General features: G+C 44.2%; 1 protein-coding gene across 1 annotated transcript in view; it reads right to left on the reverse strand.

Annotated features, from left to right (window-relative positions):
- Positions 1-18,218, reverse strand: part of LOC103771125 (dedicator of cytokinesis protein 10-like) — a 72,286-nt gene that overhangs the window by 42,786 nt on the left and 11,282 nt on the right. Inside the window, exon 2 of the mRNA XM_008938414.1 lies at positions 1,673-1,792. Within this exon, the coding sequence (XP_008936662.1) occupies positions 1,673-1,792 (120 nt within the window). The remainder of the gene's footprint in view (positions 1-1,672; positions 1,793-18,218) is intronic.

Here is an 18,218-nt window from a genome sequence, read left to right on the forward strand (position 1 = left end):
GATGCTGTGCAGCTGGAAAACCTGCCTGCCATGGAAGCTCTGCAGCCCTGCCTGGTGACAAAGGCTACTGTTACTGCATCTGCCTGCACCAGAAGGTAACAAAGGAAAGAGGCAGGTTTATTGGAAGGATACAGCCCCTACCTCCCACTGCCTCTGCTCTTCTGTGAGTCCAGGCCACCTCCACTACACAAGCCTTACCCTTTTTCTTCTTTTTTTCATTTAAATAATTATGCACAACAGTTGCAAAGCATAACACAGAGGCAGCAAAATAGAAGTAGCTACTAAAAGCCAGGCACCAACTGCTCAAAATGAAATGAAAATAAGGATATGAAACTAGGGTTTGACAGGCAGAGGCCTTGAGCAGTGGGACATGATTCTCCTTTCGCTGCGAGGGTTTGCTCTGCTGACTCCAGCTCAGGGGCTCTAACTCAAGGGGCCCAAGGGCCTTGTGACAGCACACGGTACGTGCAGTTGGCTTCATAATGCTAAATTTCAATTTCATAAATTCACAAATGTGCAAAATGGATAAAGGAATTAACGATGATGAGGAAATCTACTCTGTTTAGTTTTCTCTCAATCCCAGGAGCACATTAACTCGGTTAATGCCCCCAGGGAAACAGAGCCATTTGGTAGAACAAAGGGTGGATTGGATTAAGCTGGCCCCATAGGACAGCAGCCGTGCTGTGAGCAGAGGGAAGGGCCCTTGCACGGCACTTACAATCCACCACCAGTTGAAATGTGTTTCCATTAAAGAACGTCTCTTCATCCCAACCTCAATCTTCCCCACCACCCAGTGGATTCTGAAGAAGCTGCTGTAAAATGCAGACACTCTGCCAGCTTACTCGCCCAGCTGCCCAACGGCCCAGCAGGTAACCCCTGTCTTCCTGAGCTGCCCCATTGCTGCCACCTCCTCTTCCATGTTCTCCACTTCTCCACAGCTTACCAGGACAAGCCATGGGGAGCCCAGGATGAGGCCAGGCAGCTCCATGGCTGTGGGATCCAGCATCCACTGCCTGCCAGCATCCCACCACGAGAGCCTGCCTCGCTCTGCACCGCCCATCGCTTGGGATGCCAGATCTCAAACCCCACCGGAACAGAATTTAAGACAACCCCAAAACCAAACAAAAATCAAGTCTGTTGGGATTTGTCTTTCTCATGCAATCTAATGTCAGTCATACCACAGCTTGGAAATAGGTCACAGCCATTGTCTAAGAAGCCTGATTTGGAGCAGAAGGCCAGGAATCACAGGTTTTCTGACTCTAGCGGCCAATACATTAAAAAGAATAAAATCATAAAGACTCAATGTAAACTATGGAAGGGTGATTAAATTAGACTGTAACAGCAGGGAGAGATTCCAGCCGTGGCCAAACTACCACTGTGCTGAGCAAACAGGCAAGTAGATTTTATGGAATCACGTGTTTTCTGAGTTCTTGAAATATATTTGGGAGAGACCAAGTCTGCAAGCTTTACCTAATCCTGAACAGCAAATTCAGTCATACACAAATGTCAGAGAATAAACACAGGGTGAATTTGGTGGGAGGGAAGGAAGGCATTACGCATAAGGAAATCTTAGAGAGCAACTTCTGGCTCTCCCCCTAGCAATGAAGATTAAATAAATAAACGAACAGACAAACCTAAGGAAAAGTATAACGCATATTTGCCTTGTACTTACTGAAAAGTCATCATCGGGGAATAATATCAGATCCTTGAACTGGTTATCCCCAATATTTTTTTCAATCTCTGTGATAACAGCTTCATAATCCAAAGGCTCCAAAAGCTTGGGTTTTTCCTGCTGTTGAAAAAAAAAGGAAAGATCAGGTAATGTCTTCACACTCAAATTTGCCTTCATCCACCTTCATAAGCTGAGATCTGCCACATTTTTCCCTTTTTACATCAAAGTATGAACAACTTCTTCCACTCTCCATTCTTCCCAGCTTGCTTCTCACATGAGAACAGTGGAAGCTGGGCCAGTTCTAACAGTCACTGTCCATCTAATAATACAAAGCAATCTTTCAGCCCATCACAGAGACCAAACCCACCATGTTAATTTAACTGCCATGCTCAGGAACACCGTTTTTCCATAAATACACGTAGGCAAACAGACACAATTTGAACAGAACATAGATATGACTTTGAGCTAATATGTTTGAAAATAAATAACCTACTAATTTATTCACTGTCTTACACAGTCCCACCTCTTGAACTGCTGGTAGTTGTGAGAGCTACCACATCATTTTACTTGCTAATAATCCAAGGTTATTCTTCTGGAACAAACTATCTGGCACCCATTCCCATGGTTTCTCCTGTCAGAAACAGGATTAGGATCATCTCAGTAGTACAGTTATTGCCCCAAACAGAGGTCAAGTGAAAAACCACCACAGGAACAGCTGAACAAAAGCAAAGTCACGCTGTCTCGAGATGGAACCCAGAAACAGAAAAAGAGAAGCCCATGTGACATGCTAGAAAACATCAAACAAATGAAGAGTCACGTCTCAGAATGACAACATTTGCTTAATTCAAAGAATTAACACCAGAAAGTATAATCAAGAAAGGGCAAGAGAACTGCTAGAAGTGATGGGAAATCAGGTGATGAGAGATATAAAGGACACTATTGGAAAGCAAATGCGGAAACCCTTCTGCAGAACACTTCTTCAGTCTGATGCAATGGTGGACATCAGGTAAGCTCTATTTTACCCACTGTTCTTGTGCTGTGCTATCCAGAGGAATATAGTATCCCTCCCTTCCCCTTCCTTAGACCTAAACTGTGGTGTCTTGGAAAAGAAAACTTTCACATGTCCATAAAACCAAGTTCTCCAATGGATATCTAATGATTCTCCATCGTATTTGATTATATGTATCTCGTTCACATACGGTCCATTACACATACAATGGTCCAAATATACAAGTTTCTCCCTCTTTTGACTTCATTCCAGAAAGCTCCCGTTTTTCCAGTAAATACAGTCATCTCAAGATTTCTCCCCAGCTCTTGTGAACACTGTTTCCCTTCTATATTAAGTTCAAGACTCCCTTTGGTATCAAATGCATCTATGGAAAGTTTAATTAAGTGTCGGTAACACTGCCACACAAAATAGATTCAGACCCTGGGATACATGTTCCTAGAAAATTATCCAATTGCTGAACAGGTTATGATAGAATCTTTGAATAACTCAGGACGTTTGTGGGTCACCTTCTCCAGCTCCCTGCTCAAAGCAGGGCAAGCTCCATCAGGCTGCTCAGGAACTTGTCCAGATGAGTCTTGAAAACCTTCAAGGATGGACAAGCAACTAAAAAAAATTAAGAGCTGTTCCTTCAACAATTCAGTCTACTAAGTCACTTCTCAGTCTGTTAACTCTCTTAGTTACATTTGCCAGCTTAAGAGTTAATAAACTTCTAAAAATCATTAGTATTTAGCTTTGACAGGCCAAAAGCACAAATGCTGAGACACTAAAGACTTGACAGACACGACCAACACACAGCAGTAATAAACAGAAACTTTCTGAAAGCTCTTTCCCAAGGAAAGTGGTTCATGACTGCTGCTGTGGGATGCAAGGGAGAAGGATGAAAGAGAAGCAATACTTGACCTGCCTAAATATGGTGGGTCTTTAACTACCAACTCCCAGGAAACCACTAAAAATCTGTCTGCATGAATAAAATAAAAAGGGATTTTGACACATGGCTACTGTGCTAGATTCCTGCCCAGGTAAATCTAGGGATGTACAAGGACAGTTGTTTGTCTTGCCTTAGAGTTATGAAAGGGAGATTGAATCAGAAATAAAACCTGGGATTATTTAACAGAAGAAAGAAACTTACTCAGAGGAAGGCCACTGTAAAACACAGAAGACCTAAATAGGAAAAAATACCTTTAAAGTTTAATTTAGATTCCATGACAGGACTGAACACCAGTGTAAGACGCTCAGGTAAGACAAGGCATTCAACCAGGACACATGGGACTTGACCCAGCCATGTTACCTCCAACTGTCCCAAGCTGGTACTTGGCCCTGGCCAGTACCAGTTGACACATTACTACCCTGTCCTGGTCCAGGAACGCTCGGGTTGAGTAGCAGCTGTATTTCTTGGTCAGGTTTCAGTCTGCTGTTTACCAAGAGTGGTTCCCCACAGGAACGTAACGGGCTCATCCAACCATCTCACCACGCACAGCTCGCTCTCGTTTCCTTTCAAGTTCTGTTGAGTCACTGCAGTACCCTCTAGCCATGAGTTTCAGACTCTCCTTCATTAAATCTACCATTGCATCTATTTATTAAATATTCCTATAGAGACGTCAGTTTCAAGTTTCGAGGAGGTGAAGTGTGACGAGGAAACACCAGAGCAGAGCACCCGGAGTGCACTTTCCCTGCTGTACCACTCAGCGTTGGGAACAACGCCCAGAAATGAGTAAAGTTCACTCAGCCCACGTTTAGCAGAAAGCAAACCCATACTAGTGTAACCCTTACCTTTAGTAGGAGATCTTATAACGAGTGCTTACAAGAAAACTCAAAGTGTAAAAATACACACGCTGACATTCATGGGGTACAACTGTTGCACACAGGCACTTTCCTGTGCAGCTGTTTCACTACAACACATACGTTTTCTGCACAAAGTTTGCGACATGGACTACACTGATAACACCCCTTCCTAGAGCAGATACTCTCCAGCTCAAGGTTTTACAACAGCCTCAACCTTCACTAAGTCAGACATGCCCCTGAAACCATACGTATCTACTCTTCAAAGCCAGAGATGTGTCAACACAATATTACTCTAGGTCAGATGCTCCTTGGACACACCATGAATGCCAGCTTTCAAAATTTCCTAAAGAAATGTACAGTCAGCAAATGACATAAGTAGGTGCCTTTCTACTGAAGTCACAGACTAAGGAAGAGCTGGGGAATCCCACAAATCTTGGGACTTTTCTTGAAGTACAGGGGAATCCCATAAATATGTGGCATTTGCAGGTTCTCCATGCCAGTGGAAACCACCCTTTCTTTTGCTGGGGCTGGTAGGATGAAGAGGTTTTCCTTCTTCCCCCTGGGAGTCCCTGTGACGCTGGTGTGAGCACAGCTACATCTCCTTCAAAATGAATGTCATGCAGATGTTCAGAGGCCCATGGAGGCAGAGTAAGCTATGTCACACTGGCCTCTCTCTTCAGAAGCTGGCAGCACTCAGCCAGCCACTTGTGATAGCTGCCTGAAACACCCCAGGGGAAAACTTCTCCTCGACAGCTGCAAGGTTCTTTAAGTGAGACAAGAACGCAACTCGAGAAACCCCTGAGGCAGAGAAGCACAGCGAGCGTTTGAGCATCCCTGTTCCCAGCACTCATTCTCCTGCTCTCAGTGCTGATCTGATGGAAACGTTCCAGCAGAGGTTACCACAAAAACCTTATGAGAAAGTTTATACATCCAAAATGTAACGAAACATAAGTAGATGTGACGTTATCAAAATTACTGCAAAGGCTTTCAGTGAAGCACTTCATGATTTCTGGTGCCATTGTTCTACTGACGCAATGACAAATGGTCTTCCTTCTATGGCATTACAGCAAAATCCTGTATAAAATACAATACCCTATCTCAGCACCTCCTCACAGCTCCTCTGTGGAGCCAGTACTTTGGAGCTGGCAGAGCTCAGCACTGCCACGCCTGGTGCTGGGGTGCTGGGTCTGTGGTGGGAGAGGCCGCTGGTTGTGTCAGTGGTCTGTCTCCGGAAGGTATGGAAGGACTGCTTGGTTCTCTCCTCACGGGCAGCCAGAAGCAGCAGTGCAGGGATTAGCCCATTGCTCCCTGCAAGCACTAGCAGAGATTTGTAAATGAGTAGGGCTGATTTAAAGCTATTTTAACAACTGTAGTACTGCCTCTTCTCAATTTAACTTGTCTGTTCTTTTTGGAAGCAGACCAACCTAGCAATCCGTGCCAAGATCAAATTATGCTGGCTTGGGCTTTTATAATGCATTTTATGTTCTCTATCTCAAGTGAGTAATGAATTACACGTAGTTGTACTGAAAGGGTTGTGAATCCATCTAGTAAAAAGACATCTCCAACTCCTCACCTGCTACAGCCATTAGAGCAGCACGGTTTACCTCACACCCTGACAGTGCTGTGTACTCCTCTATGCTGCTGAGCCACCTTTTCCAAACTTTCTGGACAGTGAGGAGAACTGTAATGAGTGTTGGGGCCAACACCTCAGAGGGATCACCACCACCTAATTTCACATAGGTGAAACAGCCCAGATTCCCCCAGTGACGTACAGCTTGAGCACCATCATCTTCTGAGTCTGCATACAAAGCGTTATTTTTCCCAGTAATAATTACCAAAAATATCCACAAAAATTATTTTACAGAAACAGACATAGTACCTGGCTTGCCTCCAGCTGCACAGACATTGTGCATTGATGTTAGTGGATGCATAGATCTCTTCATAATTATAGGATAAAATGACTTACAGGTCATCCTCCTGAAGCCGTATTCCTGTGAACACTCACCAAAGGAGGAAATGATGTAACTGAGACCAATAGTCTCTGGATAGTCACCCCAAGCACTTCCCTATTCTAAAAATAAGCCAGACCAAATGCAATGATTTTCTAATGCTTTAATGACGTATTATTGCTAGACACCAAATCCTGAGTACAGAAAATTTATTGAATTTAATACAGACATTTACATTAATTTCTTCTCTTCCCAATCCCAGGAAGAAGAAAATTAAAAACCAGCTACACAGAATTTTAGCTGATTGATTTCAGTTATCTGGACTAAAATATCTTCAGTGACAGGAGGGTCCACTGCATGATGAAAAGAGCCAGAAGAATTGTGATGGCCAAGCCAGTCAAGATCAAGCAGGACTCTGATTTTGTATTTCATCCAAGCTATGGCTTATCTAAAATTACAGTTAATCCGAGCACACATCCGAAACACTTCAATGGGCAGACTCACCAGAGAAAGGCCCACTTACTGAAATAACAGCATCACCTGCCTCAGTTTTTTTATAGACTTATCAATGAAGTCTATAACCAAGCCAACTCTTACTAAAACTCACAACAGCAAATTAAGATTACTTTCTGGGATGACACCAATGTGAAGGGCTTCTCACACTTTCTGTTCTTCCTTTCCTTTTCCCAGTTAAATACTGTCTCTGGCACAATACATGACTTTAGATTTTTTTTAATATGGTTAATAGATGTAGATAATTTTATTCCACCAGGGTGGGCCAATTTAAATTAAATGTTTCTTTGCCAAGCCAGTCCAAACTGAAGCTAAAGAACAGCTGGAACTCCAGGACTTTTGGAGGAGTTGTGGCATAAAGGCTGAATTTAACACTGTCTGTAGACATTGTGCGAGCAACACAGGCTGCCCAGCACCTCTGAGCTCATGGCTGCCTGAATATTCATGGAGCTGGAGCTGAGGCTAGAAAACAATTCACATTTTATGGAGTCCCCAAAACTTCTGCTTTTTTGTAGGGCCAGTGTATGTCTCTACTCAACACTAGGCAGCAGAGCAGGTTGGTGCCTGGGGTGATTTCCAAGGCAAGGGTATCTGCAGTGGGTGCACCCCGTTCCCCCATCAGCTGAGATGATGGGTGAGATGATGAAAGTGCAGCCAGAACCCAAAGACAGATGGTCCCCCCTTTTATTTTAGGTCTCGCCATTTCTACAGTTGGTTGTTCTGGTGTGCATTGATTTACAGACAACAAACTCCCTGGCCACGTTACAAAGGCTACATTTTGCTCAGTATGTGATCCACAGTCAACCAATCTATTAAAATTAGTGGCATAAAGAAAATTTTCTGTGACGCCCTCTCCCTTCCACCCTAGAACACATTCACTTGACTGTCCAAAATGTTGAATTTGTCACGTCTTTCGGTAAACCTTGGAGAGCTGCAGCTGGAAAGGATCCAGCCAGTCTCTGAGGGCTGCACAGCAAAACTGATACACTCTCCAGTTCAGCAGTGCAGCTGACATGCCAATAAATTTCATTAAGGGGATCACCAGTTCCCACAAGATTCTGGAACAGAGAAAACCGCAACGAATTGCAAAAAGATTCAACCCCCCAAATTCCTAGTGATTTAGAAATGAGTCTCCAAAATGCTGTAGTACCTATCAGGCTAAGCAGCACAAAGGCAGGGAAACCTGTGGAGGATCCTGCTGGGAATAAAGCAAGTGAAAAATTATTTTCTGTCATTAAATCCTCTCTATTCAAAGGAAATCCTGATTGACACCAATAAGGGGTTTGCTTGGCTAAGTGAGACTTAGTTGCCAAATGCAGCTGGTACGGGATGAATTCTAATTGCTTACATTGGAAATTACCATTGTTTTGTGGATCAAAACCTATAAAGGTCTACCTTACATATTTTCCAGCTTTAAAAGTTACTGTAAGAGAATTCAGAGTGTGAAAAATTTGAAAAATGGAATCCCCTCTCATTCAGATGAGCAAGCTCAGCTCATTCCCATTTAGGTGCCAGGCCAGCTGCAGCCATCGGTGACTTGGGTGGCACGCAGACACATAATGTCCCCAGCAAGCTGACCGATGAGCAACCAGGGCTACAACTGCTCAAACCACAGAGACCTGTTCTCAAGTAACTGGGTGTGACCTACACTTTCTACTGCCTTTGATTTCTCAAGTTAGAACCTATCGTTGCTCTCGTTATGATTTTTGAATGCATTAAGCCTTGTAAAATTCACACTCGTGGTGACAATGAGTGAGCCCCACAGAGCTGGTGGTTCAGCAAAGGCTCTGTGCTGCTGGAGCGACAGGGTTCAGGCTGTGCTCTACTTAGTCATAAGTGTTTCCTGAATTCTGCTTCTCCACCCTGATCACCCACACGCAGTGCTTTCGGAATCGGGAAGGTACAGGCATGGGCACATAGACATCTGCATCTTCAGGGTCTACCACTGGCCATTTCAGACGTTAGGTAAAACTGCCAAAACAGTCTGCAAAATATGCAAGGTCCCAAGAAGCCAATTTAGTTGTCCTCTGTGTTTATGCAGTAGCTGAAAACCTTCTCAGAAATGAGATAAACAGATTTCATTGAATCAGAAAATGACTAAAATTAGCATTAACATGCCACTGACAACAAGACCTCTAAAGCAAGTGAGAAGTTTTGAAATAAATTTTGTGTCTTGGCTTTTTAAAATGTCAAAACCGACAGCTTGCAAATAGCAAGTACTTCTGAAGCCTAGACTAAATATTTGCCTACAGGTCACTTCAGGGGAAAAACAAGACAGTCTTGTAAAGTATCTTAAGAGTTGTTTTTTAAGTTTAATTTAGACAGACCTCTAACCTTGCGACACCCAGCCACTTCACTCCCCTTACCTGACCCTACCCAGAAAAAAACCTGCCTTGGAGCAACAAAAGGTTTTCTTCAAAGCCATCACGCCAGATGTATTCACAAAGAGAGCAAGCAAAAGCCAAAGATGTGATTCACTCATCTCCATACAGACATCTGACCAGCCAGGCAGGACCTGCTGGAAGGGGACTGGGCAGAAGGGACTTGCCACCTGGCCACCCACCTCCTCCTCAGCAATTACCTCACCCCAGGGAAGGAGAAGTGAACTGTCCTGCCCTGGGCACCACAAAGGGGATGCTGGAGGGAGTCTAGTTCTGCAAACACTCTCTGCCTCATGTTCTCTTTTCCTAGCCTGGTCTCAGGCAGCAGATTCATGGTCACAAACAGGAATGTTAACAAAACTTTTGGATTTGACCAAAGCTTTTAAGCTTCCAGTACAAAGTTTATGTAAACAGCACTTCTGAGACTGTCTGTGTATACAAACATACACACACATACACAAACATAAGGAAAATTTACATTAAGAAAAAAAAAGATACTGCAAATTTTTTTCCTTAAGTGGCACTCGGACGATCCTCACAGCAAAGGTAGAAACCCAGCTCTGACATCTACAGCATCTACACAGCAAAGCCAGAACTGGTTATAGCAACAAGATCAGATCAAACCAGTCCTCTCCATCTGTGTACACTGGATGAAGAAGGGAGATGGAACCATGTGCCCAAAGTCACCTGTGTGCAGGCTCAGGGGAAGGACGAAAAACTCTAATGTCTGCTCATCAGATGCTGCTCTGCTGCTGAAGACCTGGAACACCTTGTAAATGTGATGCTGAAGCTGTGACACAAGCAAGTCACACTGCCCATTTTCACCTGAATACTAAACTTCAGATGTATGAAGTCCTCGGCCCAGAGACTGAGTAAACAGCTTTTCTGAAAGGGGCTTAACCACTTAAAAAGCTCCAGATGTGAAAAAAAAAAAAACTGACAAAAAATGTTTGCATTAGCTCTACATCAACTTTTCAAAAATACCATTTGACTTGTAGAGAGTACTTAGTAATAGGTGACTGTCCTGCAGGAAAAATCTCCTGTATGCTCTTCTGCTTCATTTTACTCACTGAATATCTCCATTTTTCTGCCTCCACTATGGTTACTGATCTCTTCATGAGTTATAGATGTTATCCATGCTACGTGCTTGAGTAAATAATTGTTAAGTATTTCTTTATCTGTAAAAATTAGTATCAGCTATACGCAATGACTATAAACTCAGTTCTCACAGTGAAATACCAATCAATTATACAGTGATCAAGTCATTTACACACACACAATGTAAATGAGAGCAAAAATCTGGTCAGCCACACTGAGAGCTCAATCAACAACGTAGAATCAATTAAAACTAATCAGATCATAATTAGTCCTACAAAAAAAAAAAAAAAAAAGGAGTTCCAAGTAAATAATACAAGCCCACCTACAGAAACTAGAGCTCTCAATGCAGTAAGTTCAGAGATGCCCTCCTTGAGCAAGGTGCCCCCACACAAAAGCCTTGCCAGCTGCAGCAGGAGCTTCCCCCACCCCGGAATCGGCAGCGCTGGAGGTGGGCAGGATTGCTGCACGGAGGGGAGAGTGGTGCCTGGCTGGTGGCAAAACGTGCCCAGGGGCGGAAGATTTACCATGCTCCAATTATGAAATATCGGGTAGAACGATAGGTCACAAGCCACAAAAGCAAAGCCAAGTGTGCCTGCGTTTCCTAAGGGCTAAACAGACTGCTGAGAAACACTGGCAGGGCAGCACGGCACAGTGACCCCAGCTCAGGCTGTCTCCTGTGGGGGGAGGACAGAAATCAGAACGAGCACTTTCCCCCCAAAATCCAAGTTCTGTCCCTGACATCACAGCAGCCACTTCACGGGATGCACAGTGGGAACCACAAGCCTCAGATGAGAAAAGCATGTTACCTACTTCCAATTTAAGGCAACAGGCACACGCTTACAGGCACTCTAACTTTTAGGTCAGAGCACGATACATTTTATTGACTCTTAGAAATCGCAATTTCAAGGTTTTTTGGTACCACTAAATTTAATAGGATTGTTATCTCAGGATATGGGCAAAAATTAATAAATATATAAATCTTCTGCAGGCAAGCTATTGATTTATGCTTATTATTCAGGCTTTGTTTCATCTCCAGCCATACTTTCCTGTAAGGCTTCAACCACTTCTGGTGAGCACTAATCACACACAGTCAGGTTTTGTACAATGAGGACAAAAATGCCTCCTAACCAGGACTGAAGAGGGTAAGTCAAGCAGTAGTGCCCACCTCCTACCAAAGCCTTGTGAACTGCTGGGGTTAGATGCTTTCAGCAGCACCACCATGAAGCTTCAGCTCGGTATCTCTGATCACATGCCAATAGCTCAGGGCAGCAGGAACTACACTGTAAAGTAGTCATGCCCAAAAGATCTGTTTCCACATAAAATACCCACTCAAAATGGACGCTAGTCACAAGCAAAACCCAAACACTCTACTAGATCAACCACAGACCACCTTAGTCAATCTGTGAACGAGTGTTACAACTGCAAAGCTCTTTTCCTTCCTATTCAGAAGTTAGTGAGAACAATCTTCTTCAGCGCATTATCACCAATTCTGTATTGCACTGGACATGCAGAAGAGCTTCGAAAGACCCTCCAACACACACACAAAATTGATATGCAAAGCTACAAAAGAAAACCAAACACCTCGTGCCACGAAGAAAAGGCTCCACTGTCTACAAACAGTTCTTGGGGAAGACACTGAACATTTGACATCTAAAGGAACCTCTCAGGAGAATGCACTGAGAAGCTCAGTGAAGGCTTCTCTGCAGAAGGCTCTCACGGTTTTACCTACACTTGTCTGCAGTTTCAGTTTCAGCCAGGGATGCTCAGGCACAGCAGTTCAATGTGTGAGTGACCCAGTGGCACACACAGAGGTTTGGAAGCCACAGTCCTGGCCCAAAGTCCTCACTGGCAAAGCTGCCACTGACCTCATGGGGAGAACTTCAGTCCAGCTTTCCACTGAGGGCTCTGGAGCTTTCTCTGCTTGCTGCCTGCACTGCAGGAGGACAGTGGCTTTCTCCTCCTGGCCTCGAGAGGCACGAATTGCCCACAGCAGATGGTGGGATCTGAAATGGCACACAGTAAATTTCACTCCAGAAGCAGCACTAAGGATTTTCTTGGACCTACCAAGACATGCTACCAGGCTTCAAAGAGACCATCACACAGTGCTGCTATTGGTACATGTCTGATTGACAACGTGATGCTATACACCAGTTTCCCTAACACGCCTGAGTTGTGCAGACTCCTGAACTCCCTGTCCTTCAGCCTCAGACTCCAGTAATCATCCTCCAATGTTCAGTACCTCATCACGCAGATTGATGAGACTCAGTCAACTCTACGTACACACCAGGGAATAAATCCTGCTCTCACCTACACATAGGATCAAGTGTTTGACCTGTAATTTCTCAGCGAGCTGGCAGAAGAGCTGGAAGAGGGGGTGCATACTCACACAGCTTAATCGGTGAATTTCTCCTTGATTCACTCGCCTAATGGTCCTCCTCTTCTTCCTCAGCTCACTGGGCTCCCTTCGGAACCTCCCGCGAAAGCTCATTGTAGCCGTGGGAAATCCAGCAGCAAACAAATCTCTCTGTAAAAACCGTGCTCCTTTAACCTCTTTCCTTCACCAGCTTCAGCACAACAACTGGAAGCTGCGTACAGTGCTCAAGGGGGAAGTACGTCTAAAACTTACAGGCTGTATCCACAGTAACTGAACAGAAAGAAGAAGAAAACCAGCAGTAACTCATTTCTTCCTGTGAATAATATTCTGCTATTATGGCGAGAGGGCCTCGGCAAACCATAAATACACCCAGGCCTGCCTCTAATGCAAATCAAAACACAAAGTTGTAGAAAGGAACCCTCGCAACTGAACATCTATCTTTGTCTCAAAACTCGTAACATCCTTTCTCGCCACCACCCTCCCTGATTCGAAAGCCAAACCGGCTGCACTCTTACTTCATGTGCATGTAGGTCTGTGAGCTAAAAAGAGGCGTTCTCAGAAGAGGCAGCTCCTGCCGAGCCCCTGGCAGCGGGCAGCCCCGTGGGGCACGCAGCAGGCTCTGCTGACAGGGCCCTGCTCACCCCTGCTTCTGGAGCGAGGCGAGAGCCCCCCTGCCAAAGTGGTGCAAAACATCACGAAGAGGAAGCACCCTGCAAATGCCTAAATCTGCAGAGGGCTATAAGAATGGGAAAATAAATTTATACGCTAATATCTAAACCATATGTTTGGCTTGTAAAAACCAGGTGCTAAAAGTGCTTGTCACCTGTCAACTAAGAAAAATCACTGCCCTCTTCAACCTGGTCCCAGCGAGAGCGAAGCTGCCGGGCAGCACCTCCTCCCAGATGCCCCATGCAGGGGCAACCACCGTGGCTCCCCCACCCCGCTACCCCCACGGGAGCAACTACAGCAGCTCCCTGACAAGTTAGGAGCCCCTCACTCGGTGCCTCAGAACCTGGGAGCAGTGACACGGGCAATCAAACTGCTCTTACTTAAGGTAGGAGACTCACCCAGCGCTCAGCTGGATGAAGGCCGGCAGGGCACAAAGGTCTTTTAAACGCGAACAAACCCCCTCAGTGCCCACACATGTGCATACACACACAGACCCTTTTCTTCTCCTCTCTTACAGCTCAGGACCCATCCTGCTTCACTCCCCTATGCACACAGTCTGTATGTGGCACACATTTGGGTTTTCAGTTTCACTTCACACTTATCAGTGTGTGTAACAACACAAATTCAGAGTTTTTCTGCTTTCTCATTCTGGATTTTTTTGCAAATTAGGCGATAAGCATCTTTTTCACAACTTGTTCCAATTAAGTACTATCTGAGATCTGCAACTTTAGCCCAAGAGCCATTTTTTTTCCTTCTTCTTTCCAGCAAGTAATTCTGAGTTCTATGAACTCTTCTACGCATTTTTCAGCATTAGTAACATTTGATCTGAAGTAACAAACCTCTGCAGAATTTCCACACGACTGTTCCACGTGCCAGGAGAGCAGCCACACTGAGCCCAGCCTGTCTGACCCAAGCACTACAAAACAACACACCCGTCCAAGTTTGATTTTGTCCTCCACAGTTAAAACGTGGTGCAACCTCATGAATTAAAACCCCATTTCATCATTCTCTTCGTCATTTAGCTTTGCCTTTGAGGAGTTCATCTCTAGACTGTTACCAGCCTGCTGTGCTACTGCTTAAGACAGATTTCACTGTACTCCTAAGTAGTGGTGAAAAACATCTGTGCCTGGCACTAGAAACAGAAAAGACAACAGAAGCCCTTTGCCAAGGTATGCAGACGTTTCAAGCGGCTACCAACACGGCACCACAACATTAACTGAGTTGGAATCACCCTTGTTTTCTCCCAAACCACCACGCCATCTATACCGAGTCCCAAGCGCCTCTCACATAACACAGTGCCAAGACAAGAGACTCTTGCCAGAAGTTGAATTTAATGCTGGATCCCTCAGCTCTGCTTAACATCAAGAAGGTACCAGTTCCTCTCCATGGCTCCTTTCCTGCCTTTCTGTAACTGTTGCACAGACCAAGACGAGCTCCACCTCCTCTCTCCCAGCCTCCCACACCCAGCAGCACTGAGCAGCCCTTCCAGGGCATCTTCTCTACCCAGAGAAGGGTCACCACTTCCTGAAACTTCCACGAACTTGTGTTACTCCCAAAACATACAAAAGATCAACTTAGGTTCAAGTTTCCAGCTGGTCCTTATCCATTTTACTCCACTGAGTATCTTTTGTCCAAAGGATTATCATTCCTTGTATTCTTAAACCTCATTTATTTCCATATCTCTAACAGCCAGTTTTTCAGGCTTGATGCTAAAGGCCCTGAGCATTGTAATTTCTCAACACCAAGGCATTAAAAGGTTGAGCAATGAAATAGCAAATAAGCTACAGCATTCACACAGAGATATAAATAGTACAGTAAATAACCACAAATAAATATTCCACTTTCTTAGATCTGTCTCAAATACAAATCCCTCTGCACTTGTAATGACGAATAACATCACCAGTCAAATGTCTAATAAAGCTCTGTCCTGAAGCAGAAGTACAAAGCAGACTTCATTAGCATCAGTGTGACTGTAAAAGATACCCTCATTTTTCCTCAAAGACTCCTTTATCTCTTTAATTAAAGACATAGAGTACTTTAAGATGATCATAAAATCAATGAATAAAGCTCCTGCACCACTGTTAAATTCGGAACTATTATGTGTAAGGTGAGAAGTATTGCCCACACCTCAAGTTATCCCAAACAAGGAAGTATCTTGTCACAGGACATCCTATAAGCCTGGGGTTATGTTTGCGAATTTCTGTATCTGATCCACGGAGTCAAAATAAGGACGTAGAAGCACTTCAAAAAATAGTACAATAGGTAAGGTAGTAATTCAGTGTTTAAGTGCCCTCTGCTCTGCTGGCTTCACTGAACATTTGCATCTGTTCCTAGCATTTCGAAGAAACTTATTAACATCTAGATAGGAAAAATAATAACATTTGGTATCTCTGGCCCTGCTAACGAACAGCTACACACTCCCTCTGCTTCAGAGCCATAGCATTCAGGTTTCTGATAGGGGTCATGAGTTCATTAATAACTTTTTTAATTCTCTTTCCTAGATTTCTCCTAGAGCTTTTGTCCAACTTAATTTATTTCCCTCTTAGATCTATTCATTGTCATACTTCATTGACTTCACTTTGAATCTGCGGTGTAGAGTAATATGTAAAAACGTACTGCTGGACCAAACTAATGCCCTTCAACAGGATGCCAGGCAATCACTGGAAAATGAATTTCACCAGTGCTTTGCTAGCAGCCATGTAAAGATACAAAAATTTAGTTCCTGCAGTGTGTATATTCTAACAAAAAAGACACTCCAAACAGACTGAATACTCGAGTTGCTGTGTAGCAAACACCGAATTCACCACACTGTCTGTCTAAAATATTATAATCTACCATGTCCCACCTGGAATGGTTGGTAAATGGCACTTCAGTTAGCCACACTGGGTTTTTTTGGTTTTTCTTCAAATTTAGAATGAAAACAGATAATCCCATACATAGATTGAATCCACAGCCAGTTTCAGGGAACGAACGCTTCCCTTCAGCTCAGGGTTCTGCCCTGGAACCCTGCTGTCCTGTACAGTGTGCACTGGCAGAAAACCAGCTCCCTGGCTCTTGTGCTTGCAGCCGTTCCTCCGAGCCCTCCAGAGGCAGCAGGCACTGGGAGAGCAAGGAGAGCAGGGGTGCTGGCCTGGGGGGAAGCAAGAAGAGCAGGGGTGCTGGTTCTGGGCTGTGGGGCAACCAGCTGGTCTCTTGGCAAGGGTCCCTGCTTGGTGGAGCTGCGAACTCATGGACAGCACAACACAGCCTGGTCCTCACAGGCTTTTGCCCTGGGTGTCTTGCCCAGGTTGGATGAAAATAGGGCTACATTTATTCTCCTTAGCAAACAAAATGCTCCTTACACTGGCAATCAGGCTGGAAGAATACACCTGCCATTAGCGACGCTGTCCTGCTGACGTGTACAAAAGCAAGATAAGCAATTACGATAATTCCTTCTCCAGTGTGATCCACTGGGAAATTTCAAACAAACATTACCCTTTTGTTGTCATCTACCTGGACCAGAATCAGCCCTTGATAACAAAACACACAATGATGAAGGGCCGTAAAAGGTGATTAAATAATTTAATCGCCTAAATTTACTATCTCCAGACATGTCAATGCTGCTGTGATCTCGGGCTCTGCTGCATGATTTCCTGACTGCAGTTGTACTACTTGCTATTCGTGTCTGTGCCATTTTGCAGAAATGATTTTTCTTTATGAAGAAAAGCTCTGATCAGGCAACATCTGGTTTGTAAAGAGAATCCACATTTTCCACACAATTTTCCAGCTGGAGTAACTGAAGCAAAAGGAGGTCGGGCAAGCCACTTGTTTACGCAAGGTCAGAATCAACATCTACAATGCTGTAATATTGATAGAAAATACCCTCAATTCTTCTTTGTTGTTATTTCCAAGCACTAAAACACACTTCCCGATGGCACATGTGTACAAGCCAATTGCACGACCATTAGTGGGTTTGATATCACGCACTTCTAACATACATTCAATGTCACAGATTCCTCTGCACTCTCTTCTAGTGCCTGTGGGTATCTTAGGCAATTAAGAAAGCAACTGCATGTAATAATTCATCATCTGGATCCTGTAGCATAAAGCTAAATAATGGCATTTTGGAAAAGAGAAAAAGCACACCTATTTTAAAAGCAGATAAGCACGATTATTTTCTTATTTTAGCAAAAATAGGAGTGAAACACAAACCCATGCAGGTCAGCTTTACATTAATTCAGTCTGGTGTGCAGAAAAGAGAAGACGACAACCTGCATCCTTTTGACATTCCCCTTCTCATACTGATCTCTTGGAACATGGAACAGCGTAGTCTACTAGACAGCACCCATACCTGGTACGGAATTCCTCACTCTGAGCTAACTTTCTGTACACCAAGAGACTTGTTTCACCTTTCCAGGCCTTGTTTTTCATTTCTTAATTAAAACCTAATAATCCTAGTTGAGACTTATAACAAATATGGAATCCTCAGTATTACTCTGTGATTCCCCAGTTCCAGGAAGTCTGTTTGGAATTGTATGTGGCATTAAAGCCCTCCCAAGAAGCTGCTACGGAGCTCTGCCATCCAAGGACAGATCAAAAAGCCAAATTTAATTCTGATTTCTCAGCAAGCTGGAAAGCAGGACCGATACTATGTCATTCTTAGCACAGCAAAGCTGCCCTAAGCTTCCAGGTCCCAGCCTCCGCAAGGCGGAGAGCTGCATCAGTCATTCCTCTTCCTTCGCCTTCTCCAGCTGACTTTCTCCAAGGGGATGAGTGTAACCCAGCATTCCTG

This window comes from Merops nubicus, unplaced genomic scaffold (genome assembly GCF_000691845.1).
Source record: "Merops nubicus isolate BGI_N331 unplaced genomic scaffold, ASM69184v1 scaffold21234, whole genome shotgun sequence".
Taxonomy (NCBI): domain Eukaryota; kingdom Metazoa; phylum Chordata; class Aves; order Coraciiformes; family Meropidae; genus Merops; species Merops nubicus.